The following is a 16,961-nucleotide window of genomic DNA, read 5'->3' on the forward strand; positions in this document are numbered from 1 at the left end:
TAACTAAAAGAACAGCAGGAATGCATAAATTTTATTTATATGTCAGATTAAATTACAATCATAGCAACTTCTGAACATCATATGAAAACAACGTTACCATTCTTATCATATTATACTGAACTGCATATAATGAAATATCTATAACGGTTACTGGAAATTATTGATAATAAATTACAAATATTTATTTTCTTAATACGAGAGGCATTAGAATGATGTGCTGTCAAGTAATTGTATCTTTATTTTTCTTATATCATTAGTTTTCTAAAATTATTGATTCGAGTAAGATTTTTTTTATCTGGAGAAAGTGGGAAGTTGTTCAGATTCATATAAGAGTGAAATAATCGATGACATGTTAGTTTCAGTCTGATCCATTGATCATTACCACAGATAATGTTGTATCTGGAATGTTTGAGTACAGATGACCACCATCATATACTTGTATCCACACTCTGTCCCCAACCTGTAACTGGTGGACAACAAGGTTTGAGGCTGACTGATGGATATACGCAGAAGTTGGATGGACATAAGCCAAGACTCCTGCCTTTGGTGATCCATTAATCATTATTTGTGTATAAAATACTTGCTGATGTGCTGCCACATTAGTACAGAATATGATGTAGAGTCCAGTCTTTGGGGCAGTAAACACTCCTGTTGTAGGGTTGTATCCTCCTCCCACCTGGTATATGAATTTTGGAAATTTAACAATATCTCCACTTGCATATGTATGTTGCCCGTTTGTCTCTCCTAAAATTCCAGCTGTAAAAGCTACATTGGATTGAACACCTAGTAAAAATACACAAACAATAAAATGGAGTTCTATAATTGTCATGAATGGTAAATTGAAATTTTATAACAGGTTCATATCTCTGTGTAAAATTAATGCAACCAATTACCACAAACATGATATTGTATGATGTATGTCTATGTGTCAAAAATGTTTTTTTTAAAGTCATAGGTTCTGTAAGGTCTATTAAAAGGGAATGTTGCAAACTTGAATATCTTTTATTCAATTGAGGGTAGTGTTTGCAGTCTAATAATTATTGTTCATTTATTTATAGGAATTAGTATTATTTTGTAAAACAAAACAAAAAGTTTATCTTGAATGCATAAACCTGTACCGATTATTCAATAGTTTTATATACAATGTATTAAAAACATGAAATGTGTGAAACAGTTTAGGTTTTAAAGCTAATTATAACATTTTTACGTAAAATGACACTATGCATAGATCAATGAATTAACTATTTCTTTTATGTCCCTTTTCAAACATAGAAATAATGTAAAGTGGAGAAAGCATACATTTCGTGAGAGAACTCACATAAGGAGAAATTAGGTTTTCTTAAATTTTACAGTTTAGAAAACTAAGTGGGAGGAACCTCAGAAAAGAATTAAAATATGAATAAACCCCTTATCCCCCATTGCAAAAGAAAAATGAAATAAACTTTATTAACAGTTTTATCATTATCTTGTCTTGTATTTAAAAAAAAAATATTTTTCAGGACAAATAAGTCCCTTAATTAGTAAAAGTTGCTCTCTTATTACACTGTACTTATCGTTCTTTTCTGAACAAAAAGAAAAAAATAAGAGTAGGCATACGTACGATTTTTAAAATGGATAATTGTATTATTAAGTTGGGTGATCTCATTTTGCTGTGACTTTGTCAGTGCTTGGATCTCACTCTTCATTTGTTGCTTCTGTGCATCCAAACTGTAAAGAGATGTTGTTAGCCATGCTGATCGAGTTCATTCATGTCCACTTCACTTTATCAAATTAATATTGTCGACATTGCAACATGTGCAATCTAGACAATTTTAACACGATATATTGTTGAAATTGTTAGTACTTCTATATAATTTATTGACATTGACAACAAGGCAGTGTCGACAATGTTAAGCTTTTCGTGCATCATTATGATGTGATCGCATTGTTCACAATGTTTACGCGATATCGAATTTACATCCTCTATATTGATATTATTTCTACATTTAATGTCGACGTTCACATCGAATTGTATACAATGTTGATATGATTTCGAGTGTACTTCGTCTACAATGTTATAGTTTCCGTGTCAACATCGTCAACAACGCAATGTAATAAATGCTGATTTGAGACTGAGTTTTCATCGCGAACGTTGTGCTAAAGACGATGTAATTTATGTAAACAAGAAGAAAAGGTTTAATGTTTACAAGATGTTGACTTGATTTCGCCCAAAATTGCAATGTCGACACTGCTAACAATATAAACAAGAAAACAGAATGCAACGTTGAAACGATGTCGACTCAATATCGTCCAACATTGCGATGTCGACAATGTGAAGGATGTAAATGAACAAAAAAACTCTAAAAAGATTTCTACTCGATATAGTCAGTGGCGGATCCAGAAATTTTGAAAAGGGGGGCCCGCCCAGTTTCAGGTCAGGGTAGGGTCCCACAGCCGCACCAAAAAACATTTCATGTATTAAATATTGTGTAATTTTTGGGACACAAAAGGGGGGCCCAGGCCCCCTGGCCCCCCTCTAAATCCGCCAGTGATAGTTTAACACTGCTATAGAGATAAACAAAGACTTTGTCCAACATTGCTATATCGACAATGTATTCAAAATAAGACAGTGCAAAGTCGACACATCACCTGACATTTGAATGTTAAAAATTGTTTCAATAGTTAAAGTTATGATAATAATAGAATGAGGAGCAATGCGGAAATGTGTTTCATGAATAGGAAGGTATATATACAAAGATGTCCATAATATCATTAAAGTATCATGCGCTCCGAGTACCTCGCTGTGTTATTGTGTACATCCAACAGAGAAAATGATAGATATCTGTCTCGTAGTTCCAGGTCTGTGATTGTGGCAGACATGTTGTTCATCATTTTGTCTTCAATGTGTTTGACTGTCTGCTCTATTTCAAATGTAAAGATGTTATCCAGCCTTCTTATGTCTTCTGAAGTAGACATATTGTGTTGTATAAGCATGGAAGTAGAATTCAAAATCTGAATCTGGTCTTTCAGCATTGTATTCTCTGGAAGTAAAAATGCTGTTGTTGAATTCAGTTTTTCATTTAAGCAAATATCATGCTGTGATGGATTGGTTGAAGAATTCAAGTTGTCTAGTCTTTCTTTCAAGATTTTGTTTTCACTTTCTAACAATGATATCTAAATTTGAGCTGTCTGATTCCGTTGCCTCAGTGTCTAAAACCCTTCCTCTAGTAACTTTTGTTGCTGTTCAAAACGCTGATTTTTTAGAGCTTGTTGTTTTTGATCCATCAATATAGAATCCAATACTCTTTCTAAATGAAGAAGTTGTTTGTACACATCAGGATCAGAATGTCCATTAGATGCCGACGCATTGGTTTGCCCTTGGAACAACAGACTCTCTGCTTCTAAAAATGTACATAGAAATACCATGAAGATGCTTGAAATCCAGTGCATTTTGGTAAACTGTAATGGAGCTCAGTCATTCAAACACGTTTAGCCAGATGATGTAGCTTTATCAAAAATAAAATTATTATCATCTGATAAAACAAAATCATATGTAATCCTTGATAATTGAAATCTTTGACCTATATCAAAAGCTCGGGTTATCATTCAGGTATTGCATTATCTAAAACTATTGATTTATTTACAATACATTACGTGAACTACATAAATGTTTAAGGAATGACTCTTAGATCAGTTTACGCTTTATAATCCGCTTCGCAGATTATTAAAAGCGTAAACTGACCAAACCAGGTTATAATCGAATAATTTGGCCAAGAATTAAAGTCATTCCTTATAATTTTAATTCTAAAATAATTAAACAACTGTGGGTGTAAAATTGTGCTGCTTTTTATGAGTTCAAATTTGCCGATTAATAATACATTCCTAGTTAGGAAGTGATGTGAAACAAGAGGAGATAATAACTGATACACAGATCTAGCAGCCTTGATGTTTGTTTTCATGAGGTAAGATCGAGCTACTATTTGAAGTTTAGGTTCATTTGTTAAATCTGGAATTTTTCATGAATCCAAAGGACTGAAAATGAGGGGATTGCATGGATATAGATGATTCAGCTGGTTGCAAAGGGGGTGTGTCCCCATACCAAACCGGATTATTGAGAAATATTTTGCGTTCCTTTTTGGAAGTCAACCAATGAGAGACTAGAATACAAACAAAAATTAATTATTAGAAAATGTTACTAATAAGATAACATTTTTCCCTATTTGATTTAAACAAGCGAATTCAAAGATTTGTGGTCCCCCGCTTTCAGTGTCTTAGTTGATGGAATGCCATTATTTTTGGCATATTGTGTCAAATATTAACGCCCTATCATATGTCATTAAAATGTAATTGTCATGTTCTAAATTTTGAATTTACCGGAATTTGATTCCCCATTGTTTCCCTCACTACCCCAAAGGGCCATGATTTGAATAATTTAAATCTTTAATACACGATGATGTTTACATATCAATATGGCTTAAAATAGCTTTTCTGATCTTGGGACTTTTCCTTTTATTTTTCAATGTAAAACTTTGATCCACCATTGTTGCCCCAACCTACCTTAGGGGGTTATGATTTGAACAAATTTAATTCTACCTTACCCCAAAATGCTTCCATATAAATACTAGTATCACTTATCAATAACCATGGCTTTGCTTTTCTTGAAAAGATTTAAAATATATTTTAATCTGACTACTATTTAGGGATAGTGCACGCAAAACACAACACTATTATATAAATAGTAGAGCATGGGTTATATAGAGCTAGAGACAAACTGACAGGAAGCATAATAATTTATAATGTGTGTATAATTGCATCACAATACTAAAGGACAAGATAGGGTATTGGCCGAATCAGGCCCTTTATTTGATTTTAAAATGAGAACACTGGTAAAATTGTGATAGTTTGTTGTTAAGAAGTTAAAATGAATCGATGCTTACTTTAAAACAAGCACTAATTTAGATTCAAAGCTAACTTTGAAGCAACTAGAGGGTGCAGAAGTAGGTCTTTTGCATTTTACAGAATTTCCTCAATTCTGGTGGAATTTCATCATATTCATCATTAAAAATAGAGCACAAGCTTGCCTATCTGAAATTTTTACACATAAACTGCATCTGATATGAGTGTATAAAATATATAAATTTTGGTAGATAGGCAAACGTGTGATCTATGTTAAACGAAACAAAATGCGCTGTAAAATCGATGAAAATTTGCATAAAAATGAGAAATTTCGAAAATTAACCTATTTCCTGACCTCACTGTGACCCCTGTATATTCTAAATCTTAGAACTAATACTCATTTTGTGGCAGGGACAATAGGTTTTTATGGATAAACTGTTGGATCATTCTGAAAGACATCCAAAGTCTGGGACCAAATACTGGTCTTACCCTATCTTGTTCTTAAATGATGTTATTTTCTCCCTCGTTTCACTCCTCCGCAAATAAATATTTTCTTGACTAATTTATTGAAAAACAAAGAAAAAGAATATACTGTAGGATTGTTGCGTTCGTTACAAATCGCATTTTTATTCCAAAACATACAAATCAAACTCAAAAAATTTTACAAAATAAACAATGCAAGGGCTGGGAGGGCAGGGAAAGCCAAAGACTTACTACAACCTGCGATTCTTTGTAACGAACGTCGCATTAATCGAACATTCCCCGGTAAAAGTATTTATAGTGAGCGCTAAACCGCTCGTGCATGAAAAACCAGTTTCTTTAGATACGAAGTTACACGGAGAATACCGAAGTAAAAACGTAAAGAAATAAATAGAGGAATGTCTTAAAATGAACAGTGGAAAAAGAAGGTGTACACATTATTGATAACAACATTAAGAGTATGTCTATTTTGAAGGTCGAAGTTGAAGGATTAGAACAAAATGACTTTAATTCAGGTCCATTACAAAATGTCATTTACAGCAACATGTAAACATTTAATGGATACAATATAATACTAAGAAATCATATCAGTAATATTGGAAACATCACATTTGGTGGTTTTTAGTGAATTTTTAATGTTCTTTCATATTCATTAGTTATCGGTTATTGTTGATTTAATTCAGTCGGCATTTTTTTCAATTTATGAAGTAAGTTTCGGTTTAGAATAAAATAAAGCACCAAAAGACCTTGTTGGTCTTAACCTGATCCATTGATCATGATCACAGAAAAGGTTGTTTCTGGAGAAGCTGAGTACAGATGACTACCACTAAAGACTTCTATCCAGACTCTGTCACCCACCTGTAACTGGTGGACAACAAGGTTGGAGGCTGATTGGTGGACATCTATATTAGATGATCCAACATAAGCCATGACTCCTGCCTTTATGGAACCATTAATCTTTATATATGTCCAGAAGGTTAATATGATCATCTGCCACATTAGTACAGAATATGAGGTAGAGTCCGGCCTTTGGGGCAGTGAATACATGTATTCCTGTTGTAGGGTTGTATCCTCCTCCAACCTGGTAAATGACTTTTGGGAATTTAATTGTACCTGTATATGTATGTTGCTGACTATACTCTCCTAAGATTCCAGCTGTGAAAGCTACATTGGATTGGACACCTAAAAATACACCAGACTTTAGAGTGCAGTTTTCCTTTGATTTGGTATTTAATATTTTATAACAGGTATATAGCTGTTAATAATTAGTGTAAAAATTACCATTCATTTATGATGTTGCATGGTTTTCATCTAATGCAAAAATATGCAATAGGTTATGTTAAGGCTACAAAGAATTTATTTGAAAATGTTTTCTTTGATCCATATTTCCTAGTAGTTGGTGTTTATTAAAATATCTTAAAGTTTCTTTAATAATATCAGATTTATTTTACTGTATCTTATTTTTGTGGTCATTTAGGAGTGTGAAAATCTAATATTCACAATAATGTAAATGTAGAAACAATTAAAAAAACTATGAATGTGTTAAATATTTCCTTGAGTTGTGGAAATCCACCATTTTACACATAATTTTTTTTTATTGCCCCAGCAGTATATGATTACATGAATGGCGCCAAGGTTGGGGAGCCCTGGACTCACCAAACTGACAAACAGAGGAATTTAAAGACATTACAGTGCATAATACATATACATAGAATATATATATGAAAAAAAATTATGAAATCTTATGATGTACATTGAAGTCATACTTTTAAGATGAAAAATATTTCCAAGAAATGACATTAACATCTCTATGATATATGATAATGCTGATCAAATGACTATTTACTTTATCGGGAAGTATATATGAACATGTTACATGGCACTATTATTTGTCAATGAACTAATTTCAATATGAACACTATAAATTCGACCAGGACAATTTTTTCAATGAAAAAAAAAAGACAACTAACAAATCCTTTCACACCACATTCATACAATATGTGTATGTATCGACAGATAAGTTATCAAAAAAAAAAAATGGATAGCATAGTGATTTTAAACAAGTACATAATTATTATAAGCATGTGCAAGAACAATTTTAACCATTAGAAAACAATGAGGAAAAAACACCCCATTTCTTTTCAAATATAGGCAAATCATTATTTTTTTTATACATAAATCTTTCAATTTTATAGTAATCACTAATTTCTTTTTTAGCTCCATCAATGGTTGGTAATGTCTTACAAAGTCTTTTCTTATAAATATGTCTTTTTACTATACATATTAAAAGGTTCAGTATAATATGGTATTTACCGTCTCTACCAAGTATAACATCTATAAGGTTTATTTCAATGTTCTGGTCAGTTTTATCATTTATCCATTCTACTAGATTATTCCATAGTATATCAACATATAAACATTCCCAAAACAAGTGGGTGATCGATTCAGGATGCATACCACAAAAAGTACAGAGATCAGAATTTACAATCCCTATTTTTTTTTAAATAAACATTAGTGCTCAAAATTCTATGAACAATTCGATAATGAAACCATCTAAGTTGCACATTTTCAGTGATACTAAAAATAATCTTATTATGAGTTTTCCACCACATTTGGTTTATATTCAAATCTAAAGCATTTTCCCATTTACTTTCATATTTAGGTTTATTCCATCTAGAAGAAATTAATATATCATAAAAATCTCTTGATCCCTTTTGACTCTTGAAAATTGTTTTGAAGAAACTGGGATAATAGGGAGAGTTATAAAGAACATCCTTAACAGTATAAGTTAAATTCAATTTTCTGACATTTTGTATGACACCATGAAATAGTGTAAAAGGGGTTGACAGATTATACACCTCACAGAATTCTTCAAAACTCATAAGCTGGCCATCAGGAAGAAACAAATCTTTTATGTACTTTACACCTTTTTCAGCCCAATGTTTAAAGTATATACAGTTGTTAAATATCTTAGTATTGTCATTGTACCAAAGAGGATCTAGCATAGACAAGCTGTCAGACTCGATTATATTTCTTAATTCGTAAAAAGCATCAAAAACATCTTTCCAAAAATGATTTGAAATTCTATTGGAAATTAATCTTGTAAAACTGTTACCATAACAGGGAAGGAATTCTACTTCTGGTGTTATACTATAAAGCAAAGTTTTCCATGCAGAAGCATTAACATTGCTAAACAATCTACGAATCCATGTAATTTTTAAACCCTTACAAAAATCTTTAACACTTATCATTCTTAAGCCACCTTTTTCATGGCACTGTATTATACAATTCTTTGCAACCTTAGGAGGTTTATTGCTCCAAATAAAATTAAAAAACATTTTCTCAAGGTCCTGTAAAAATTTAAGGGGAGGATTCGGCAAGGAAATTAACAGGTGGGTAATTTTAGGAAAAAATGATTGACTTTACTACTGTAATTTTGCCGGCCGTTGTCAACAGTCTTTTTGACCAAGAGCCCATTATTTTTTTCATTTCGACAAGTTAAGATTGGAAATTAAGTTCATTCATAGAATTTGGGTCCAAATCTACAGAATAAGTTATACCTAATACAGTGAATGGTTCCTGAGACCAATGGAGATTAAAATCTGAGCAAATATCAACCTTTTCTTGAGACATGGAGCCAATTTTTATGCATCTAGTTTTTTCAAAATTTGGTTTAAGACCAGAATATTTAGAAAACTGATCTACCAGTGATAGGGCGCAAGTAAGAGAGGCTTTTGTACCATCCAAAAGGATGACTGTATCATCTGCATATTGCAATAGTGTAAATTCATTTCTTTTAATAAAAATTCCTCTGATAGCAGGATTGTTTCTTATCATAATACCCATGATTTCAGCGCAAAGTACAAATAAATAGAGTGAAATGGGGTCCCCCTGTCTACAACCTCTTCCAATATCAAAAAATTCTGAAAATATGCCATGCTGGATTACACATAACTTTGCATTTGAAAACAACAATTTATTCCACTTTATGAACTTTTCACCAAAACCAAAGAATTGTAGAACTTTAAAAATAAATCTCCACGAAACTGAGTCAAATGCTTTCTCAAAATCAATCAGAAGAATAAGTCCTGGGATCTTTTCCTCATTACAATAGTGAATAACGTCATAGAGTAGTCTAGAATTTTCACCAATATATCTATCTTTAAGAAATCCCTTTTGGTTTTCATGAATAAGCGAGGGGAGAACACTTTTAATTCGTTCGGCTAAAACACTGGACAGCAACTTATAAGTAACATTGAGAAGAGAGATAGGTCTCCAATTTTTCAAGTATTCTCTGGGTTTATTTCCCTTTGGAATTACTGAGATTATGCCTTGAGTTTGAGTCATTGCTAAACATCATTTATCATAACTGCAATTAAATGAACTTATCAAAAATTTGCTTAAATCAGACCAAAAAAATTTCAAAAACTCTGTAGTGAATCCATCTGTTCCAGGGGTCTTGTTATTTTTCATTTTTTTCAAAGCATTTAAAATTTCAGACTGGGAGATACCATTATCTATTAGTGATTGTGTATCTGTGCTGAGTTTGGGAACTTTGCAATCTACTAAAACTGTGTTTAAATCAACATCAGTTAGTGAATCATCTACATTTTTATATAGATATTGATAGAAGTGTTTAAGATTGTCTAATATTTCTTTTTGATTTACAATTGAATTAATTCTACTATCAATAATTTTTGTTATATTTTTATTTAAATAGTTTCTTTTTTCTAGAGCACAAAAATATTTTGTTGGTTTTTCACCATCCTCAATCCATTTACGATGTGTTCGTATCAAAAGCCCTTCTAGTTCATATTTTCTAATATTTTCAAGTTCAACCTGTAGCTCATCCAGTAAATTTCCATAAATTTGTAGATGGTGCATGTTAAACATTTCATGCATAAATTTTACTTGCATTTGAAGAAGTTCTTTCTTTTTTTTCCTCTCTCTGGATTTTTTACTGGAAAAGCAGATTGCAAACTCTCTAATTTTCATTAAAATAATTTCTAGTAATAAATTATCGTCAATTGTTAGTGTTTTCACCTATCAAGTATTCTACCTGAGTATCAGAAATAATTTGTTTGACCTTCGTAACAAAATCAAGATCTTTCAACAGCGAATTATTAAAGCGCCAAAAGCCTTTTTCTTTAGAAAAATTGTCAAATCTTAGTTGAAGTTCAATTATTGAATGATCTGTTCTATAGCCTGGGAGGATATTTACCGTATCTAGTCTTAACATCAGTTCTTCTGATATTAAAAAGAAATCTAATCTAGCCTGCTTGATAGGAGATTTTTTAGCCCAAGAGAACATTTTTAGATCTGGATTGCAAACGCGCCATGGGTCAACTAAATTGAATCTATCCTTTAATTTTTCTACTTCAGATTTACTTTTTGTATTATTTTCACGCACATAGTTGTAACAATCAAGATCATAATCTTGTACAAGATTCCAGTCCCCACAGACTATAACAAAATCATCTTCAAAATCATCAATAATATTTGCAAGATCAATATAAAAATCTGGATTATCTTTGTTCGGGCCATATAGATTAATAGAATATCTATTGTCAATGAAGATACTTGAAACAATATAATTTCCAAGGGGATCAAGTTTGACTTTTGAAATTCTGGCTTCTACTTTGTCATTAAAAAGTGTTAAAATACCTCTTGAGTCACTGGACCCTGAACACATCAAAAAATCAAGTCCCCATTGAGAATAAACAATATCTCTCTCATTTTCTGTACAGTGTGTGTCTTGTAAGCAATGAAATGTTGCATTATGTTCCCTTAAATATTTAAAAACATCTTTCCTTTTACTGTGATCATGTAGCCCTCTAGAATTCATGGAAATAATTTTAAGCTTACTAGCCATACTCAGTATACAGATTCCAACAAGTATTCAACATACACATAATTACACATACACAAAGTTCAGTCATTATAGACTTCCTGCATACGCTTAGACGAAAACATTCCTGAAAAAAAGCGGAGAGAGAGAATTTAAAAACAAGATGTGTTTGTGAAACACTATGCGCCGGGCGTCAACAAAGTTCGAAAAAGCTATTTTTAGTATATAGGTCACAGTCAAGGTCACAAAGTCATTGACCTTGGTGTTGTTTGTAAGAACTTAATTAGTGGTGTATGCATACTAAATATGAAGTCCCTATCTCCTATGGTTCAAAAGTTATGGCAAAAAGTGGAAAAAGCTATATTTAGCATATAGGTCACAGTCAAGGTCACAAGGCCATTGACCTTGATGTCATTTGAAGGAACTTAATAGTGGAGTATGCATACTGAATATGAAGTTTCTAACTCTTATGGTTCAAAAGTTATGACAAACAGTTGAAAAAGCTATTTTTAGCATATAGGTCACAGTCAAGGTCACAAGGTCATTGACCTTGATGTCATTTGAAAGAACTTTATTAGAGGAGTATGCTTACTAAATATGAAGTCCCTATCTCCTATGATTCAAAAGTTGTAGAAAAAGCTATTTTTAGCATATAGGTCACAGTCAAGGTCACAAGGTCATTGACCTGATGTCATTTGAAAGAACTTTATTAGTGGAGTATGCATACTAAATATGAAGTCTCTATCTCTTACGGTTCAAAAGTTATGACAAACAGTTGAAAAAGTTACAAACAGACAGGACAAAAACAATATGCGCCCCGAAAAAATTCGGGCGCATAAAAAACAAAAAAGAAACACCATGTTATGTATAAGGGCTGCTTATGAGAAATAATTACAAGTCTGTATACTTCATCCAGGTCGTTTCAGCGGGCTTACGGTACTGTAGCTCCACGTCATTTTTCACCTCGATTATACGCGTTTTGAGACCGGATTGTCTATGTTAATATGCTTCTTGGGACAGGATACCACGTTTTTTCTTAAGATGGCTGGGTAAGTCTGTTCTCACAGCTATCCCTTTTGATAAGTTACTGTTCCTCGCCTTTGATAGTATGGCATTGCGGTATTCCATCCTGGCGAACTTCACGATTATGGCTTCTGGTGCCGACTCCTTATAAAAATTGGTGGTCATGTTGTTCGGGTTTCCCGGGATACGGTGAGTATTCTGGATAATCAATTGTCGGATGCTCTCCTCATCAATGCCTAATTTCTCAGTAAAAAACTTTCTGACAACTTCTGCAACGTTTTCTTTTTCACTTTTTTCCACACCATATCTAAGAACATTATACTTCCTAGACCTTGTTTCTTTGTAAATAATGTAATTCTTCAGCTCCTCGACTTCTGACTCTAGTTTCTCAACAGCTTTCAGTTTTGAGATGGAAGACTCCATGTCTGTAACCCGGTCGTCCTGATTTTGAACAGCTTTCTCAAGGTCGACCAGCTTTTGGTTAAATGCACAAAATTTGTCGTCGATGGATTTTTTTCATAGTAGTCAACCGCTCGTCAATGTTCTTCTCCATCGTTCTGAATAACTGTTTCATCAATTCCTTTAGGTCATTATTAGAAATATCCCCCTTCTCGCCTTCTCTGCACTTCCTGTGTCTTTTGACTCACTCGCTCGAATTTCCTCTGCTGAAGTTTTCTCCGGTTCTTTTAAGAATTGATCAAGGGCACCTCCTTGAGCTTTTTGACTAGTCCTACCTTTTCCTGGCATTCTGTGTTTGAACACGGCCCACTTCAACTGTCTGTTATAGCACTCAAGCCCTTTAAATAGAGAAAAAAAAATCTCGCGCCACTCGACACGTCTACATCGTACCCTGCACGCACCGGAAGACATATAATACACATAATATTTCCTGAGGCTATTGCTCCAGAGTCATCATATTATTTGAAAATATGTTATATTTTACAGTCTCGCAAAACTATTAAGAGTGAGCACCTGAATTATGAATCAATACAATCCTCACCCCTTAATTCCAAAAATGAAATGTTTTTTTTTAGCAGCAATAGGATATAAAATTACACTAGCATACAAAACTTCCAGTGTATTTTGAATACGGGTTTCTGCTCTATTTGAAATAGTGAAAAAAAAACACAGCTTTAAACATTTTTTTTTAAACAAAATTTTATACAATTTGAAAATAATGATATATTCTATGACGTCATTTTATGGATAAGTCTTATATATATTATGTCACCAAACGTCCAAGTAATTTGAAAAGCATCTGAAATTGAAATACTTATGTTTTCAAAATTTCACAGGTCTAAATTTAGGCCTAAAGTAAAAATTACAAATATACATACGATTCTTAAGATGGATAATTGTATCATTCAGTTTGGAAATGTCATGCTGATGGGAATTTGTCAGTGTTTGAATCTCACTCTTCATCTGTTTCTGCTGCGCATCCAAACTGGAAAGGAAAGACGATAGATGTGCTGTGATATTGTGTACGTCCAGAAGTGAAAGTGATAAATATCTGTCCCGTAGTTCCAGGTCTGTGATTGTTGAAGATACGTTTTGCATCATTTTCTGTTGACTGTCTATAATCGTCTGCTCTATTTCAAAGCTTAAGATGCTCTCCAGTCTTTGAATAATATTTTCTGGTATTGTCAAATTTTGTTGTGAAAGGGATGAAGAATTGAAGTCGTCTAGTCTTTCTCTCAAGATTTTGTTTTCACTTTCTAAAAATGAAATCTTCATTTGGGCTTTCTTAATTTCTTCCTCTAATAACTGTTGCTGTTGTTCAGATTTCTGAACTTATTGTTTCTGATCCATCATTATGGAATTTAACACGGTCTCCAGATGAAGAAGTTGTTTGTACACATCAGGATCAGAATGTCCACTAGATGCTGTGGTAGCATTGGTTTGTCCATGGAACAACAAACTCTCTGCTTTCAAAACTGTGCACAGAAGTAGTATAACCCAATGCATCTTCGTGATTTGCATAAAAACTCAAACAGACAGGATAATAAAGTGGCGTGACTTTATCTTAAAGCAAAATAAAATTATCTGATAAAAATGAAATCATGATGCTGCTAAATGATCACTGTTATATTTAACCTGTATATTAAAATTACTGGTAACCATTTATGTATATTTAAAAAAGAATAATTATTGTTAAATTTGTAAAAAAAAAAAAAAAAAAAAAAAAAAAAAAAAAACGCACCAATTCCAAAAACAATGTTCCTTAAAAAGTTAATGTGTTGGGTTAACCTATGAAAAAGACATTTCTGATCGAAATTGCTCATTTTTTATGTTAGAAAACCTTTTCAAATATCATTCCCATCTCAAGAACCACTGAGCTAAAATCAATAAAAATAGTAGCGTAAAGATTTCTTAGGTGAATTGTAATCATTTTAATTCAAATTTATGGGTCTGAACTTTCCTAGTGCGGTCAAGTCAGTGGTGTTTTCAGACCCATTTTCATGATTTTCTGTTAAGTCTAAGTTGTAAGTACTGGAAATTTATATTATCCCCCCCTACAAAATTGTTTTTTTTTTCTCATCTTTATATTGTGTGTCTGTTTAAAATATAAATGTAATTGTTACTAATACTTTTGAAAATTAAAAAAAAATCATTTAAACGTCACAAAATGGCAACACACGATAAACTGTTTTACAGACGTTTTACTCATTGAAGAAGGATAATATAAGATGTTGTAATGATGAGAGGATTATGGAAAGAAATAAGCGTAGAAATTTCTTAGGTGAATTGGAACCATTTTTATTCAAATGAAAGGACAAGTCCCATTTCAGGCAGTGTCATTAAAGGAAATTCAAGTTTGACCAATTTTCCCCCCCCCCCCACCTTTTGAAGTAAAGTGGAGCTATTGACATTATTATGAAAATTCAGTCCTTTATCTATAAAAATAAGAAATCCACTGATTAATTGAATTGAAAAAGGATCTTGCAAGCAATCTCAACGAGGTTTGCTCCTTAGCTTTCAAGCAAAGTTTTATCTTGACCTCTGTTTTAAAAATTCTACATATTAATGTTTTAGTTCTTACAATTAATTTCGATTCTATAATGCTAATTTAAAAAAAATTATTCAATCAAAACCCCATAATTAAATTTCATGCAGAAAACATTTATGGAGGAACTATATTTTATGGCGGTATTTTTTTTAGAAGAAGAAACCTTACAAGTTTGACAGACCGGAGATGTACAGTGCCACCAATTGATAAAACTATATCTTTATTGCGCACAAAAAATACATTTTTTTCGGTGGGTGGTGCTGTAGCTCTCCGGTCGGTCAAATCAATATATTTTTTTCGTAGAGCTACAGTTCTGCAGCTAGAAGGATTATGAATATAACCGCTAATACTTCAGTTAACACCTCTTCTTTGTTAAGAAGTGTGAATGTACTGGTTGGCAAAACTATTTAAAGAAAGGCTTCAAGTTGGTAGGTTTTACATTTTAACATAGTACGATAGTCATTATAATTACGAGTAAAATGATATACAGTACACCTACTATCTCTCTCGCTGCTCAAAGATATTGCTAAAAATAGCTTAGTTTACACATGCATGAGAGCTCACACAAATGACATCACAATAGCCTTACTGTAGAAATAATTTTTCATGCCCTGTTCACACGGGGAATTTAATTTGAATTAAATGTAAGTTACTGTGAATTAGCTTAGCGTTCACACGGAGAATTTAATGCGAATTAGTTTAACTTGAATTAATTTACTGCGAATTAAGTTACTGCGCATTAACTCCGTGTGAACGATAAGCGAAGCTAATTTGAGTTCAATTTTGACGCATGCAGAAGGCCAGAATTAAGTCACAGGACACATTTTGGTGGTTTGATATAGGTCTCTGTGCTATATTTGGTTCAAAAATAAAGGAAAAGTATGTTAATTTCCAACTGTATACCTGTAGCCACTATGATAAAACAAATGGATGGCCATGCATACATGACGTGATTTACAAATGACGTCAATATCCTTACTGAATAGCCTTTTTTGTAGAAATAAAATTTTAATTCACATTAGTTAACTTCACTTTAGCTGTCGTGTAATTCGCATTATAATTTACATTAATTTACTGCGAATTAAACGCTCCTTGTGAACAGGACATTAATTTGTAGTAGTTTACTTTGCATTACCTGACATGGGAATGTAATTTAATTCGCATAAGCTTGATTCGCATTACTTTACTTCACAATAATTTATTGCGAATTAAACTTTCCATGTGAACAGGATATAATAAATCAATGCACAATAAATGCAATCCATAAATGAAAGATGTTTTATAAATTTGAAAAATCCACCAAGATACTCTATAGGTAACTAATTTAATTAACTAGACACAGGTTTCTCTGTTATGCAATTTCAATGTTCCAAATCATGAATAGAATTGCATTCTAAGGTCTTGTGTATCTTTAGGTGTTCAGTCCAATGTAGCTTTTACAGCTGGAATCCTAATACAGGTACAGTTAAATTCCCAGAAGTCATATACCAGGAGGAGGAGGATACAACCCTACAACAGGAATATTTACCGCCCCAAAGGCTGGACTCTACCTCATATTCTGTACTATTGTAGCATATTTTCATGAAATCTTCTGGACATATATAAAGATAAATGGTTCAGTTATGACAGGAGTCATGACAAATGTTGAATCAACTTCTATGTTAGTCCATCAGTCAGCCTCCAACCTTGTTGTCCACCAGTTACAGGTGGAGGGACAGAGTCTGGGTA

General features: G+C 32.6%; 2 protein-coding genes across 2 annotated transcripts; both read right to left on the bottom strand.

Annotated features, from left to right (window-relative positions):
* Nucleotides 1-224: 224 nt before the first annotated feature.
* Nucleotides 225-6,285, bottom strand: LOC134236337 (uncharacterized). The gene is made up of 4 exons (XM_062718508.1): nucleotides 6,117-6,285; nucleotides 2,777-3,020; nucleotides 1,601-1,707; nucleotides 225-783 (listed from the first exon to the last, which is right to left on the bottom strand). Exons 1-4 carry the CDS (start codon nucleotides 6,283-6,285, stop codon nucleotides 359-361), a joined length of 945 nt encoding a protein of 314 aa, XP_062574492.1. The 3' UTR covers nucleotides 225-358.
* Nucleotides 6,286-6,307: 22 nt separating this feature from the next.
* On the bottom strand, nucleotides 6,308-14,169 carry LOC134236344 (uncharacterized). Its single transcript, XM_062718516.1, has 2 exons — nucleotides 13,564-14,169; nucleotides 6,308-6,537 (listed from the first exon to the last, which is right to left on the bottom strand). Exons 1-2 carry the CDS (start codon nucleotides 13,958-13,960, stop codon nucleotides 6,308-6,310), a joined length of 627 nt encoding a protein of 208 aa, XP_062574500.1. The 5' UTR covers nucleotides 13,961-14,169.
* Between the last annotated feature and the right edge of the window lie 2,792 nt (nucleotides 14,170-16,961).

The sequence above is a fragment of the Saccostrea cucullata genome, unplaced genomic scaffold (genome assembly GCF_032062105.1).
Source record: "Saccostrea cucullata isolate Sc308-1 unplaced genomic scaffold, CSIRO_AGI_Scuc_v1 ctg1409, whole genome shotgun sequence".
In the NCBI taxonomy this organism is placed as follows: Eukaryota; Metazoa; Mollusca; class Bivalvia; order Ostreida; family Ostreidae; genus Saccostrea; species Saccostrea cuccullata.

What these genes read in the sequence shown, in the direction of transcription:
- LOC134236337 (XM_062718508.1), bottom strand. Translation starts at nt 6,285, where the DNA reads ATGGCTTATGTTGGATCATCTAATATAGATGTCCACCAATCAGCCTCC. An exon ending in GATCATGATCAATGGATCAG is followed by an intron (nt 3,021 to 6,116) that starts GTTAAGACCAAC and finishes TTTTACTTCCAG; the next exon opens with AGAATACAATGCTGAAAGAC. An exon ending in GTACACAATAACACAGCGAG is followed by an intron (nt 1,708 to 2,776) that starts GTACTCGGAGCG and finishes ATCTCTTTACAG; the next exon opens with TTTGGATGCACAGAAGCAAC.
- LOC134236344 (XM_062718516.1), bottom strand. Translation starts at nt 13,960, where the DNA reads ATGAAGATTTCATTTTTAGAAAGTGAAAACAAAATCTTGAGAGAAAGA. An exon ending in AATTATCCATCTTAAGAATC is followed by an intron (nt 6,538 to 13,563) that starts GTATGTATATTT and finishes GTGTATTTTTAG; the next exon opens with GTGTCCAATCCAATGTAGCT.